The sequence below is a fragment of the Medicago sativa genome, chromosome 1, assembly GCF_051527215.1.
Source record: "Medicago sativa cultivar Bolivia chromosome 1, Bolivia_mono, whole genome shotgun sequence".
In the NCBI taxonomy this organism is placed as follows: Eukaryota; Viridiplantae; Streptophyta; class Magnoliopsida; order Fabales; family Fabaceae; genus Medicago; species Medicago sativa.
Window position 1 is genome coordinate 9,402,016 of NC_140749.1, and position 16,451 is coordinate 9,418,466.

The 16,451-nt window shown below is 37.2% G+C and overlaps 1 protein-coding gene across 1 annotated transcript; it reads right to left on the reverse strand.

Moving 5' to 3' along the window:
* Positions 1–13,366: 13,366 nt before the first annotated feature.
* Positions 13,367–14,842, reverse strand: LOC146952418 (uncharacterized). Its single transcript, XM_085739641.1, has 3 exons — positions 14,651–14,842; positions 13,898–14,569; positions 13,367–13,585 (listed from the first exon to the last, which is right to left on the reverse strand). Exons 1-3 carry the CDS (start codon positions 14,840–14,842, stop codon positions 13,367–13,369), a joined length of 1,083 nt encoding a protein of 360 aa, XP_085595767.1.
* Between the last annotated feature and the right edge of the window lie 1,609 nt (positions 14,843–16,451).

A 16,451-nucleotide genomic window follows, 5' to 3' on the forward strand; every position in this document is an offset into this window, starting at 1 on the left:
TAACAAGAGACATGAACACCTACGTCTTGTTTACTCAGTGACATGCGGGTCCCTTACGGCTTGAATCGTTCTCATCATGAGAACCCCTTGTATCCCCCTGATGTGGATATCAAGAGACATGTCACCTACACATATTAAATCATGGTCTTGTCATGCATATAAGTTAAACATATACATACTTGCTTATTTACCTTGGAACCTTAATCGCTCCGATTAGCGGTAACTTATACATGTTCATAAACATACTTATCATGGTGGAGAGATTAACTAGTCCATCCACGACTTACATACTTGATCATATGCGAAGAACATACACTTCGCGTCTTATCATTCTAGGAATTCATATCCTATACTTGCCATACCTATCATTCATGCTATCTTGCTAGTTCTCAACATTATGTCGAGGCTCTACATTCATTCCCTTTCTTAATTCATTGCTACCCGAGTAATATCGGCTTAAACTCTCTTGATTCACTCTTGCCATTCCTATTAAGTTTGCCATGATTTTCATTTCGAGAATCGTTTGATGTTATGTGCATTGCCTAGATGTTGTGTTAGGGTTATAAAGTTGTAAAACGTTGAAAGAAAAGCATCGGAACGCACCACGGACCCTGGAATGGACCAACGGGCCAAAAGCATGCTGGCCCATCCAGAGACCTGCGCTAATAGCGCACCTGGGGCGTGGCCTGCCTGAAGAATTTCGCTATTAGCGTGGATTTCGCTAATAGCGTAGTTCTTCGGGTCTGTGGTACAAAATTTCCAGTTTTGACCCAAAACTTGTCAAATTCGATCCTGCAATGCACCATAATCATCCAGCAATATATATTGACTTTAAATAACATATTTCATGGCAAACTAACAAGTAATTGACAAGAATTGATCAAAAGAACATTAGGGTTTAAAAACCTCTCATAAACATAAATCTATATTTGTAACATGAATTTACACAACCCAAAGGGTGGTAATCTATCTATGGAACTCACCTAACATGTTCCTTGCAATTTCCAAGCATCAACCCTAGCTTTGATCCATTCTTGATCTTTACCCTTTTCACCAAACCTTGCTTTAATCCTTTCCTCCACTTGATTCTTGCTTGCTAAGCCACCAATTGCATGATTTTGGAAGACTTTGATGCCTAGAGGAAGGAAGAATGGGGCGGCGTTAGAGAGAAGGAGGAGAGAAATCCTTTCTCTCAAAACCTAGAGAGAGAAAGTGTTGGTAAAAATGAAGGAAAATGGCCCTTGTGGCCTTATATAGTCACTTGCGACGTTTTACCACTTTGCCCTTCGCCTTAGTCGTGTTTACCTGACACTGACACATAAGTCCATGCTTGACTGATATCACATAATATTAGCTTTCCTCGTACTTAACATTTTTGTCATACTCGCTTTCCATGAATCTTAGTCCTCTGATACATTTAACAGATAAAATTTCCATTAGCTGACGAGCGGGATATTACATTCTACCCCCCTTAAAAAAAAATTTCGTCCTCGAAATTTAGAGATCAACTACCAATCCTCATGACAAAAACTTATCATCTATGGTCTAAGTCAAACATTTTTTTTTCATTCATACATATCCAAAGGGTTTATCGCATCAGGTCCTCATCTTGTTTCTTAACCCACATGTAACTGAACATAGCCTTCTTGATCTCAATATCGCTCAATCTTAGAGTTATCTTAGTATATCATGACTTGGAACTTACCTTGCTACACATAACTTCTTGTCTCAGACACGTAACTTACCCACTTAACATAAACCATTCCTAAAGGTATCTTGTCATAAACATGAACACTCAGGATTTGCCTTTTAACTGGAATCCTACCAGATCCCAGGTTTGCCCTGCAGTGCTTACTTGTAACTTTAAAACATCTTTTCATGCATACATAATCTTATCGGGTAAACATATAATTCATACATTAGTTTACTTATTGTACCCGGAGACATATGCTCATTCTAACATTACTTATCTCGATGATTCTACTAATCTCTTGTCTCTTTTCAGAGTCTTAAGAAATCTTTCGATCTCATTACCATTCTTATTGCACCCGAATTCATGGATGACTCATATAACTTGTCGTAGAGAGGTGAAATTAATTACACCTATACATATAACATTCATTAACCCATCTTGTAACTTACATACTCTTAAAACTTCCGACCTAGACCTCTTGCATTTGAATACTCTTAACATATACTTGTGCGTCTCATAAGACTTTTCGAAAGACTGATGTTTGCTTCATTAAATCTTACCTTACATGGTGTCCTACATACTCTCGAGAGTCGCATCTTGTTAGATAATAACGATACTTGTTCTAACATCTTGATTAAGAAAATTTTCTAAACTTTGGTATTTGGGTCCTTGGAACGAATAATTGTATAACTTAAAAGAAAACATTATGAAATCATGTTTTTAAAATAATCATCGTTCCAAAGTCCCTTACTACCCGTTTTAACTTTAAAAGTTATAAATCATAGTTTGCCATTTTCATAGCAAGTATCGTGATCATTTAACAAGTTTGACATAGGAGAGTATATATGCACTTCCTCGTGCATAACTCATGGTTTATCTCCATCCATAATGAAATTCTTGAACTTCAAAAGTAACTTCTTTAGTATTCTTCCTTGACTTACATACATATCTGGGAGACTCACATAATTGCATAACATAAATCATATAGGATCCTTGACCCTCATAACCTTATCTCATTCTAAGAACAATAAACTTGAATTTTCAAAACATCATATCCGGTAACGATCACATATTATCCCTTATCATGCATAACACTTCTTCTTTTAATACAGATTCCACACTTTAATAATTCAATCTCTACTTTGAGTCACAAAAAGGAACCTTCCAACTCTTACCTGCATTTTTTTCTTGTCATAACACATACCCTTACGTACATCTTTCTTATCATAGTACATATTCTTCATTTGTTGTGACCCTAGCCTTTCCTATCTTACTTAGATGAAGACACATCCACATACTTTTACCTTTTGCATGACTGATTATATAAGTCTCCTTTCTTACTTAACATTTCGAGAACTTCTCGCTTGTTTCATAATGCTTCTAACGAAGGCTCTTACTATCGCATTCCATGTTCCATGATTACTGTTAGCAACTACACCAATTAACTTTCGTTGTGCCACTCTGATTCCCACCAGTTGGCCTTAACCAATACTTTAATCCATTGAGACGGCTGAACTTCACATTCTTTTTCCCATATGAGCATCATCTTCTTGAGCCTTTCTCAAAACCTTTCATATGACAACCATTGCCATAAACATGCACCTCACAATACTTTGCAAGGTTGAATCTCATGGTAGACTTGTCGCATTACCATATTATTTTACTTAGGGATAGACCTTACATTCTCACTGGTTGAGTTTACCTTATGACATATACTTATCACGCTTAACTTGTTTTCGAGTACATCTCAATTCCCATAGGGGATTCTTCATAAATTCATACATACTTTTCCCTGATCATACTTCATTGTATTCTTGTATTCTCGCGTACTATGTTTTGCGTAATCAACTAATGCTTGCTCGTTAATTTCTTTCTTTAAGAAAACATCATAATTTAACATACGGGTCATTGGCGTTGACGATTTCTCTTTATATAAAAATGTAATAAATTTGGCCTCAGTCGTTGCTCTAGAGCCACGGAATAAGTTGACAACACAACTATGTCTTCCAACCTTAGTTCCGGTGAGTTTAGCCCACTCCACGTGAGTCGTAACGACCGTTACCTACAAAATTTCCATTTTAAAATCTATAAACATCAACTCCAATCACCCATATGTGTCTACCTTTCTAAAATCTTGTAAACTTTTGAGTTCAACATCTTAACGGGCTTTAGCAATTCAATTAAGCAAAACATAGATCCGGGGGTATTCATGACTTCATAAAACCTGAAAATCTTGTGACATCGCATAATTCTCTAACACTTTACTTTCCATCTCATGCCTTTGCATCCATTTAATCCGTTCCATAAGTCGAAACCTTAAAACTCTTGACCCACGCTCTTCGCCAGTTCTTGCCACGTTAACTTCTAATGTTACCTTGAACCGGATTGATTTCGTTAATAGTTGTCCATGAATTTTCTTCCTTAGAAATCATAGGGTGTGATGTGCATTCGATACTTGATGTTATAGAGAGTGTTTGTTACATAAAAGATTGTGAAAACAACCCCCAATAGCTACTAAGGCCCTAGAGACGAAATGACAGTTTGTGGAAAAACTGAAAATTTTTGCCCCAGTTTCGCTATTAGCGAAATCCTCTGGAGTAATTTCGCTATTAGCGAAATTTTCGCTATTGGCGTATTTTCTAAAAATTAGTTTTCCAGAAAACATACTTGGCATAAAAACCTCATTTTCTCAAGTAATCTAGTGCACATCATTCATTCTGGTCATCATAAAAAAATAATAATTTCATAACTGTTGCATGGCAAGCATTAACACCAATCCATTCAATTCACGGCACATTAGAATCTAATATCTTGTTCATCACCTCACTTAACATAAAACTTTCACATAAGACTTCAACTTCATCCACTGTTAGAACCTTATTCTCGCTGAACATATAAATCTTTATCTTCCATTCTCATATCTCAATCCCTGAGAGCTTATTAACTCCATCAACACATATCAACTTATCCTTAACTTGTAGTCTTGTACTTATGTTCCAGAATATATATTCCATTCTAGCAACGACTCCTACCGAAACTTTCGGTCATGCTTAGATATATATATATATATATATATATATATATATATATATATATATTCAACTTCTTCACTTACGGACATGACGTATCACTAACATCATACTCGAATTTGTCGGAACGTTCTTTCTTAACATGCCTTACATTCCCGGAGGATTCTCACTTGTGCTTGATTAGTTCACCGACCACCTTTTGGCACGATCAAACTCTTACTAATACTTATCCGAGTTCTTACTTCTGAGTTCACACTTTCCAGTGCATCTTCATCACATACTTCGTTCCTCCTGGGTCCTATTCAGCTCTCAGGCATCCATTCTAATCGTTGAATGCTAAATTGAGTTGATCAGGCTCAACTAACAACAACAAATAGAACATCTACCTGGAACCCAATGGTCCCACTACCTTAGTTGTACTTTAATGACCCAAGGCACGGTCTGAATCGACATGCTCTGATACCAATTGTAACACCCATACCAGACGTATCTAGAAAGTCTGGCACGTGCATTAATATTAGTACTGGATACATTAAAATATACAACATAAAATTTTACGAATGAATAATATTTACATCAAGTCACGTTCGTATAAATCATATTACAATACAACTCATCCATACATAAAAATACATCCTTGATGTCCATATCGTCCTGCAGCTTTACGAACGAACCCTTGAAGTAATATCCATCCGGCTCCGAACATGCATAAACATCCTGCTTATCTGAAACAAATAAGGATTGGGATGAGACATAATGTCTCAGTGAGTTCCCCTAAATCCTAGGCTATAGGCAACCTCAAGGGGAAACCTACGGTCACCACGTGTCTACATTACAACCTGACGGTTGATTATACGTGTGTGGGGACTTGCATGCTTAGACGGTAGTGCATACTAGAGCCGTCATAATCTTATCTTAACTTGTTATAGGCTTCACTTCCTATACGTGTCATGGCGGCTGAGGGAACCTAGACCGCATTGCCAAGAATACACTCTATGTATCGAGGCCTAAACATAACATAATCATGGCACGATTCTAAACCGGATGATTAGGGGAAACCTAAGATCGTCATCGGTATCATATTCATAACTTGCTCTATACATAACTTGTTCTTGCTTGTAGCATCTAATGATCTTGTTCTTAAACATAAACGTACATAGATTCATTCTTGCTTGATCATGAACATAATCATAAACATAACATACATAGTCGTATCTAAGTTCATTCATTGGGTTAGCGTTGAACAAACAGTCATTATCTTGATTCATTTTACGGATAGTCCTGGGTGGAGTAACCCCGAGATCAATCCCATACATGACCGATGTACGTACATCGGACTCCCTCGGTGTCGTGCGGGTCCCTTGCGGCTTGAACCGTTCCCCTTAGGTCGAGAACCTCCCGTATCCCCCTGGCGTGGATAACAAGAGACACGAACACCTACGTCTTGTTTACTCAGTGACATGCGGGTCCCTTACGGCTTGAATCGTTCTCATCATGAGAACCCCTTGTATCCCCCTGATGTGGATATCAAGAGACATGTCACCTACACATATTAAATCATGGTCTTGTCGTGCATATAAGTTAAACATATACATACTTGCTTATTTACCTCGGAACCTTAATCGATCCGATTAGCGGTAACTTATACTTGGTCATAAACATACTTATCATGGTGGAGAGATTAACTAGTCCATCCACGGCTTACATACTTGATCATATGTGAAGAACATACACTTCGCGTCTTATCATTCAAGGAATTCATGTCCTATACTTGCCATACCTATCATTCATGTTATCTTGCTAGTTCTCAACACTATGTCGAGGCTCTACATTCATTCCCTTTCTTAATTCATTGCTACCCGAGTAATATCGGCTTAAACTCTCTTGATTCACTCTTGCCATTCCTATTAAGTTTGCCATGATTTTCATTTCGAGAATCGTTTGATGTTATGTGCATTGCCTAGATGTTGTTTTAGGGTTATAAAGTTGTAAAACGTTGAAAGAAAAGCATCAGAACGCACCACGGACCCTGGAATGGACCAACGGGCCAAAAGCATGCTGGCCCATCCAGAGACCTGCGCTAATAGCGCACCTGGGGCGTGGCATGCCTGAAGAATTTCGCTATTAGCGTGGATTTCGCTAATAGCGTAGTTCTTCGGGTCTGTGGTACAAAATTTCCAGTTTTGACCCAAAACTTGTCAAATTCGATCCTGCAATGCACCATAATCATCCAGCAATATATATTGACTTTAAATAACATATTTCATGGCAAACTAACAAGTAATTGACAAGAATTGATCAAAAGAACATTAGGGTTTAAAAACCTCTCATAAACATAAATCTATATTTGTAACATGAATTTACACAACCCAAAGGGTGGTAATCTATCTATGGAACTCACCTAACATGTTCCTTGCAATTTCCAAGCATCAACCCTAGCTTTGATCCATTCTTGATCTTTACCCTTTTCACCAAACCTTGCTTTAATCCTTTCCTCCACTTGATTCTTGCTTGCTAAGCCACCAATTGCATGATTTTGGAAGACTTTGATGCCTAGAGGAAGGAAGAATGGGGCGGCGTTAGAGAGAAGGAGGAGAGAAATCCTTTCTCTCAAAACCTAGAGAGAGAAAGTGTTGGTAAAAATGAAGGAAAATGGCCCTTGTGGCCTTATATAGTCACTTGCGACGTTTTACCACTTTGCCCTTCGCCTTAGTCGTGTTTACCTGACACTGACACATAAGTCCATGCTTGACTGATATCACATAATATTAGCTTTCCTCGTACTTAACATTTTTGTCATACTCAATTTCCATGAATCTTAGTCCTCTGATACATTTAACAGATAAAATTTCCATTAGCTGACTTGCGGGATATTACAATGTAGCACCTACACTTTTGATCACCGAAACGTATGATTACAATGAATTACGTGATTTTCTTTTCAAATTATTATCGATGTCGTGCCAGTGTCATATCAATGTCAATGTTTAGTGTCAGTGCTTCATAGATATATAAAAAAAGGGCAACCCGGTGCACTAGAGCTCCCGCATATGCAGGGTCCGATATATATATATATATATATCACATTTCAAAAACTCAAACCAAAAACAATGAATTCATAAATTCAACCAAAAATAATGAATAAACGCATCAAAATTCAACAATTCAAACAAAAAATAACAAATTCATGTTTATGAATGAACATTGCAAGAATCAACAAAAAAAATAGAAATTAGCTTGGGGCGTTCAAGAGTGATAGGTTTAAACTTGGTAGTAAAACTATCAGCCAACAGAATCGCCTGTAACGGAACACGTGGTCCTCTGAAACCCTAGCAGCGCTTTTCTTCGGTGCTCCCATTTTCTTGGTAATAAATATAAGTGACCCAATTAAAAATTTTAAAAGTTACATACCAAACCTAAACTAAAAAATAAGATAAGAGACAAAAAAAATTATTTTAACCAAACTACAACTTTATTGCATAACTCTAGATATCAACTAAATAATTAAAACCAACACATCCTTAATCAAGAATAAAACTCATGCACTCAGTGTTAAAGCAGCTATCAAATTATATAATGTAAAGGTCTAATCTAAAATCTAAACTCCATAAAAACATTAAAAAAAAAAAAAAACTTTATCACTGAGTGAGAGGCTTACGAAATGGAAGTGAGATTGGGAAGAGAGAGAGTGAGGATGGAATCGGAGAGAGAAAGAGGTTGGTGATTGAAGAAGAGTCAATAGGGAGGTGTTTGGAACCAAAAACGCTTAACGCTTCCAGGGTTGTAGCCACTAGAATCGATTATGGGCTTTTGGGTCTATTATTTAGGATTATTGATTACATCCTCCTCTCAAAAGTCATTGCCATACGATACAACAAAACTCATACCAAAAGAAAAACACTTGAGAAAAAAAGATAAGCATGCACAAGTTAATATTATATGGGAAAACTCAAGTTAATATTTCCGAAAATCAATTTTAACCTGTTTCCGAAATCAAATAACAGTATAACTGTAACTCTGTAACAGTAGAACAGTATAGTTTAGCAAACAGTCTATTTCCCATTCTCAAAATCAAGGCTGGATGATGATGCATTACATGTCTCACCCTTATGAAAAATCCAAACTAACATGAAATAATACCAACTGAATAGTAACATGTCTGGGTAATTTGCAAAAGGGTTTATTAGGGTCATTTGGAAATTGAATGTGAAACCAAATCAAAAATCAAATTATTACCAGACAATAACAATAAGAGAAACATCAACAACAACACCAACAAACCAACAAATGGATTCAGGATTCTAAAATCGAAACGAAAAAGGAAAATCAAATGAGGAGATTGAAAAATAACTTACAATTAGGGTTTGTGGTTGTGCAACCGTGACGGATGGAGAGAGATGGATATAGAGAGAAGATGAGTAAGTGTATGGTGAGCTTCGACGGAGAGATGGAGGGCGTCGCCGTGCCGGATTAGTTCAGAGAGAAGAAGGTCAAACTCGCGCGAGACCAGATAAAAGAGAGAAGAGTGTTTAGGAAAAAGTGACGGTGGCATGGTTGTAAATTTCATATTAACCCAAGGATATTTTGGCAATTTCAAAAAAATAATAATGGCGGGGCCATGGCCATCCCCTGCCCCCACGTGGCTCCGCCAATGCAGTGTCAATCAATTAAGAATGAATTCTGCTCTTTACCCGGCTGTTTTTTCCCGTTCCCAACTGAAATTCCAAAAATACTCCACCGTAAATTAACTCATGTTAATGTTAAATCTGCGTCACTTAACTCACGGTGTGAGTTAAGTCACCCAATTGATTTTACAACTGCGTGAGTTAACTCATGCTAGTTTTCAAACAAAGTCATCTTCAAATTCATGCAACAAAATTCTCTCTTGTTTTATAAATGTAAGGATGTTTTTTGTTTGGTGAGAAGCTTTTGCTATTGGGAAATGTTAACGGGCACTGGTTAAGGCTTTAAATTATAACTTATCATAAAAATATGTATAATCAATGCATCGGAAATCGAAATCTTTGACTTTTTTATAATATAATTTCTTCTTTTAGAATCCTTAAAGAGTGCCCCGATGGCACTCGTTAACAAGACCTTTAAATTAACACAATTAATCATTTTCTTAAAAATCGTGAACAAATCTTAAATAACTACTCCTTTCGGTCCTTATTATAAGAAGAAAAACAAAAAAAATCATGAAAACCAATACAATCATTAATTGTTACTATAACTTTTTAAATATTTTCACAAATATACACCTATAAAAAGTTGCGAAACATTAAATACATCCATTAACATTGAAAAGACAAATATTAAATTAGGGGTAGAAAAGTCTCTTAAGCAATAATTATACTTTAAAAGTTGTGACATTTTCTTATAAATAAAAACAAATTTTAACTAACTATAATTAATAAAAGTATTTTAGTAAATAATACTAATTTTACCATTAAAATTAACACAAATAATTTTTTTTAAAATCGTACATAAGTTTAAAGAGAAATGATATTTGTACAACCATTTTTTGATAATTTTTGTGACAATTTTCTCTTTCAAACTCACATTCTTTTTTTACTTTCTCTCTCTCTATTGCTTTGATTTTTGTGTCAGTATATATTTTTCTTTGTAAATTTATAAGTGTCCCAAAAATTGTCATTTAAATGATTGTTCAAATGATACATTTCAAAAGGTAAGAACGAAACCAAGGAAGAAGTTCTCAACAAAAGCAAAAACTTAGTTAAGATTTTTAAAGTTTGTATTTCTTGGTGTTCCTTTTTACCAGGTAGAATATCTCTGATGTTTACAAAACTTATCTAAGTCCTTCGATGTTTTGATGAGAAAAGTTTTTATGCATGTATGCATGTATGCATGATTATGCTACACAAACGGTGAAAACGTGGTTATGTATAAGTCCATAATGTTGGAGCCAAGTGTAACAACGTCATTTGGTAAGGACTATGGTTTAATTTGCATTTGTATCAAGGGTCCTATCAAGGTTCCCAAAGTTTTCAACCACGTCCGAATATTTGTTAGGTGACGAGAGTACTCTCGTTCCAACAATATTCATCGGTTAGTCTCGTTTGGGTGTAGTATCGCGTGACGACCAATACGAGAGTACTCTCGACTAGCCACCGCACTACGTCCTAAAAAGCCAAGATGGGTTAAAGGTGACTAAAGGTTATCAACTTCGACGGTCACTTGAAAGTAACATGCCATACGCGAGTACTCACGTCGACAAAAGTATACCTCCAAGATCCCTCCATTGAGTGGGTTATCACATGTACCAATACCGAAGAGTACTCTTGGCAAGGAAACTATGATTATACCCGGTCCTATCTTAATTTCCCTCAAGTCCGGGTGTAGGACTTATCTCACCACTCACGTTAAAAGAAAGAAGAAAGAAGAAGATGAGAATATACATACATATATTTCCATCTTTTATTTAAAACATTTTTATTTTTTTTAGCAAGTTTATAACACAAAATTTAAATAACACCAAGTTAGGCTCAACCCTCTTACTTTAATTCCCCAGTGAAGTCGCCATTTCTGTCGCGTCATTTTTCGGACGGTCGAAGACCCCTTTTGATTTCACGACTGAACATTTAATTCTTTTCAAAAGAAAGTGGAAAAAGGTTCAAATACCACGTTTTTTAGGGATTAAGGGTTCGGGGGTTGGTTATATTTAGGGAAGGTGTTAGGCACGCTAAATATTCGTAGTACTCTACGAGAACCTCTTGATTTTATTTAACTTTTGTGCTATAAACTTGCTTGCTTTTAAAAAATATGGAATTTGAAATGATAAAGAAAATGGAGACCTAATTATCTACATTTTTTATTGATTTGAAAGGAAGCATATCCTCTGCCTACGTACCCGTGAAGGATCAAAACCTCGTAGTTCGGGGTTGAAATGACGTTTGATTTGTTTTGTGTTTTTTTAATAGTTTTGAAAAATGTTTTAAAATGAAAAAACCAAATGGCAAATTAGAATTTGTTTGTATTTTTTATATTAAAGAAAATAGACTCAAAGTAGAATTAAAATGATTTGATGATTTGATTAAGAAAGTAAAATAAAAAGACGATCACTTGATTTAGGATCAAGGTTTATTTATGAAAATATTTTTGTGATTTTTTGATTATATTTGAATGTTTTTGTCGTTTTTGAATATAGAGTGAAAATCAAACTAACAGAAGCATTGAAAATAAGACGTGTGGACTTGTAGTGACGTTGGATCACTATAAAATCCCTAATAGCAATATATAAAGCGATAAATAAAATACACGCACACACACTATTTTTCTCATTTTTATGGTGTTACATTTAACCTAAATACATGCTAATTTTTGCAATAAGATAAATGACATAAATAAATAAATAATGCAACAGATAAATATACAACATAATAATAATACACCTAATCTAAATGAAATGCATGAGGAAATAAAACAAAAAGACATTAAAGGAATAAAAATGCGAGTATTACTTTTCCCACCCTATTCCTTTCCTAGCGCGCCCTATTTTTTTCCAAAATTACCCTCGGGGATTTCCGGATTATATAATCCGGAATGAAGCAGTGCACAGAACTGAAACAGATTTTCATGTCATTGTGGTTTTTATCATTTTTTTTCTTCAATAAATCATTATATATGTTTGTATAAAAGACAATTAACTTAAATATTATATCAAAAAATGATTATATATATATATATATATATATATATATATATCATTATACCAAAAAAAAGTTGAATTTATATCATTACACATTTCACCTAATGATATACATTTCAACTAAACTAATGATATATATCTAATCTATGGCGCCGAAAGATCAATGGGACTATCATCCACTTCAACCTTCACACCAGGAGCAGGACCAGCACCAACCCTCTCATCGGGATCAAGATTTTCAACAACGTACAACTCTTCATCATCTTCTATGACCTCAACACCCGCCGCCCGACTTAGCTCATTATAATCTGCCATCCGGCTGACATATCTATCAGGCCATGTGTCTACATCCTCTCGATGGTATTGTCTCCATAGAGCGGAAGTGGGAGGAATCGGACAACCATCCTTCAATTTCAAGGCCATAAAATGGTTGTCATTCACATATGCTAGACATATCAACGGATCGATAGTTGGAGGCGGCGGTGGACCACATAGAGGGAAAAAGGTTTCTGATTTTCCAATAGACAACATAACAACAGTTTGGTTGAATTTCTGTGCGATGAGGAACCCCATATCCGGCATTGTCATCCATTTATCCGGTGGTGCATTGCCAATACCGGAGTAGGATAGAGCGTCCAAGACCTCTTTATACCGCCTATCATCATTAATCATCCTCCGATAGCGGTCATTTTCTACACCGATAAGCTCTTTGTAAAGGTTGTACCGGACTAATACGTGATCATCAACAGTCAAGTTACGTAGGACCGCAACTGCTCGGAACCCACAATGGCCATCACCGGGTACATCCGTAACCTTTTCAATAAAGCCATGCATCCAAATTGGGATTTGGTCTTTGTTTGGTATGTGGACCTCAACGGGTGTTGGCTTCTTGGGATTTTTTGGAATTGGCTTAGGAGGAGTAGGAGACATGTTGCTTTTCCGTGCTCTCTTTCTACTTGTCCCTGTTGACCGTGTCTATGAACCCTGTGTTTCTTGCTCTTGGGAGTCAACAATCTCCCATAGGGAAGGGGACCGCCTTGTTGATCGAATGCTTTGCTTATCTTTCTTTGGAGCTCCTTTGGTGGTGACCTTATTTGGCGGTGGACGCATAGAGGTGGTCTCCGGTAAAACAAATTGCCGGAATTGTTCTTTCAAATGCACTTTCATGTTGTAATCGGCGTCCTTGAACCGCGCCTACAATGTGTAACAAAACAGTCAGAGGAAAACCAGTCAGAAACATGCCATTCTGTTACTACTAGTGACTTCCGGATTATACAATCCGAAATAGACAAGCTAATCCGGATTGTATAATCCGGAACTTCCCGATACACCCTTTGCATGAGCCTTAAATGCACTTGCATGGGGCGTAAATGCTACTTATCCGGATTACATATTCCGGAATACAACTGTTATGTCCGAATTATGTAATCTGGATTGCACCAGTACAGAATACAGAAACAGAAATCCTGGGCAGAACATAAACAGAGACAGTTTTGAACAAAATACCTGGAGAATATCCCATTCTGGCAATAGAGAGATGTCTTCTTTTTTAAGCTTCGGGTCAACCTCGTACTCGAACCCCAACCTCTTCCAGTGGGTGTGAATTTCTTCCAAACGAATGGCGGTGCCGTTCTTGATCTTCAAAGCTAGCATACATGCACACGGTAACCCGTATGTGATCAAACTCAAACAACCACATCTTGATTTATCCGTACCAATTTCAAGTGCTTTATTGTACTCCACTACGAGATGATGCAAAGCTTCCCTTGAAATGTTCCGGATCAACCTAGACCACATCACCTTGTCTTTGAACCGATGTTCAAGCATGATAATGCTCGTCTGAAACGAAGCATGTATTGCGGTATGTTGCAGCTCTAGCATGGCATGAACGGATTTCCAGTTTGTGCTCAAATCACCCATACTACTACTCAGATACTTTTTCAACCGAGCGTGTGCAGATGCAGCTTTGAGGCTCCACTCACCACCAGTCAACAAGTAACCTCTCAGCCTAAATGGACACTCACATTTAACCGAACCAGCTATCTCACGCCGACTCTTTCTCTTGTACTCAGTGTATGAACCTCCCCTTTCACATATCAAAGTAACAAATGCATTTCTTCCGTTGCCACCGTTATCGGATTTACCAATAACAGTGGAAAACCCAAGCTTCCTAGCTTTCTCCCGAACCCACTCCAACAAATCATTCCGTGTTGCAAACTTGTGTTTGGTGGTAAAATGTTCTCACTGGTCAATACAAACAGCAACAACTGGAGGTGGTACAACAGGAGGAATAGGAGGAGGAGCATCCACTACTTTCGGGGGTGGTGGTGGGGGATTCTCGGATTTGGCATCTCCGGAATCATGCGCATATTCAAGTAAAAGAAGCTCTTCCACAACAGGAGGTTCATTCTGAGGTACATCATCATTCGGGGGATCAACAGGAACAACCATAACTGAAAACAGTGCAAAACAGAGTCAGAAAATGAACACAGTTTCTGTACTGCTGGTTTCCGGAAAATGTTATCCGGAATGCATGAATACAGTCCGGATTACGTATTCCGGAGAAGTACAGTGAAGATCATACAACGTGATCAAATCTTAATCGCCTAAAAATCGACTAGGGAAAGGTTTATATACACATTCCCTTTGCATTCAGACGAAAATGATGATGTTAACACCCTTTGATGGCCAGATTGCTGCTCCAAACCAAGATTTCGCCCAAATGGAGTGTTTTTTAGAGGTGTAGGGAGTGTTTTTTTATAAAGGTGGTCTACTTCAGCTAGGTTCTGGAGAACTATATATAACCTAGCTATCCGGATTACATATTCCGGGAAAAAAAACGTCTACTTTTTCCCGCTCGTTTTGAATACAGGGCGTGCGGAATATCTTCTCCGGAATACAACTGTTATGTCCGGATTATGTTATCCGGATTGTATTTCAACTGACCAACCCCAAGTTTCGCAAGTCCTCACGAGACAGGGTGATTTTCAAACGGTCCGGATTATACATTCCGAATATTGTCCGGAATATATTATCCGGATAAAGGGTATTTTGGTAAAAAAAAATAGGGCGCGCGAGAAGGCCATAGGGTGGGAAAAGTAATGCATGAACTAAAATAAGAATGCAATGCAGGGTCCAATCAAAAGGTAGGATATGCAGGAAATAAAATGGGTTTGGGCTTAAGGGAGAAGGCGCTGCTGGGCCTGAAGTGAGCCGGTTCGGTTCAAACCTGGGTTGGTTCAAGGTGAACCGAACCGGTTTGACATGTACATATAAGCTTATGGGCTGGTTTTCTTCTTCATTTTCACATACGTTTCTCTTTTCCTGCTCTCGTTATTCTTTCTACTTCTTCCTACATCTTCCTTCTTTTTCTTTTGTTTCCCCTTTTTTGTACAAACAAAACAAAATAAAAACTAAATTAAACCTTAGATCTAACAAACAAAAGAAACAAACTACCTCTTTGCTATGTTTTGAATCGGTTTGGTGGGTTGATTTTAGGAAGGATTTTCGGTTGGTATTGTTGATGTTGGTTTATGAATGAACTTTGTGTGTTTATGAGATTGTTGGCTGAAATTGTTACTGATTTGTGATTGGTTTATATTATGGCATGGCTGTGTGTATTGTGCGTAAAAGGTTGTGTCTGTGATGTTTATGTCTGCTGTGCGGTTGTGTTAGAATTGATTTCATTTGGGGTTTGATATTGGGGTGTTTCGTTTGGTTATAGTGACTTGAATTTTGATGCAGGTTTTTTTGTGTGGTTTTCTCTGTGTGTGTAAAAATTCGTCCCCTTGAAACTGTATATTGATGTCCTTATAAGCAGCAAGAAAAGTCCTTTCTCAACGAAATTGTTTGCTGACTTCAAAGTGCATCCCATGTGAACTTGTCTGTGGGAATGTGAAGCATGAGCATCGTTTGTGGGGGTATGGGTTGAGCATGGGCAGAGGCGTGAGTTTGCAGACTCAGTGGAGGAGGCGTGGCAGACAAATGTTTGGGAGATAGATTAGCATGAGGGACAAGGAAAACAAAGGATGGACCTAAAAATACTATACTAATAATAACA

Coding starts and splice junctions, on each gene's coding strand:
- LOC146952418 (XM_085739641.1), bottom strand. CDS start 14,842: ATGGTTGTTCCTGTTGATCCCCCGAATGATGATGTACCTCAGAATGAA. Junction 14,570..14,650: donor TACCACCTCCAGTTGTTGCT/GTTTGTATTGAC, acceptor TGGGTTCGGGAG/AAAGCTAGGAAGCTTGGGTT. Junction 13,586..13,897: donor CAGAATGGGATATTCTCCAG/GTATTTTGTTCA, acceptor TACACATTGTAG/GCGCGGTTCAAGGACGCCGA.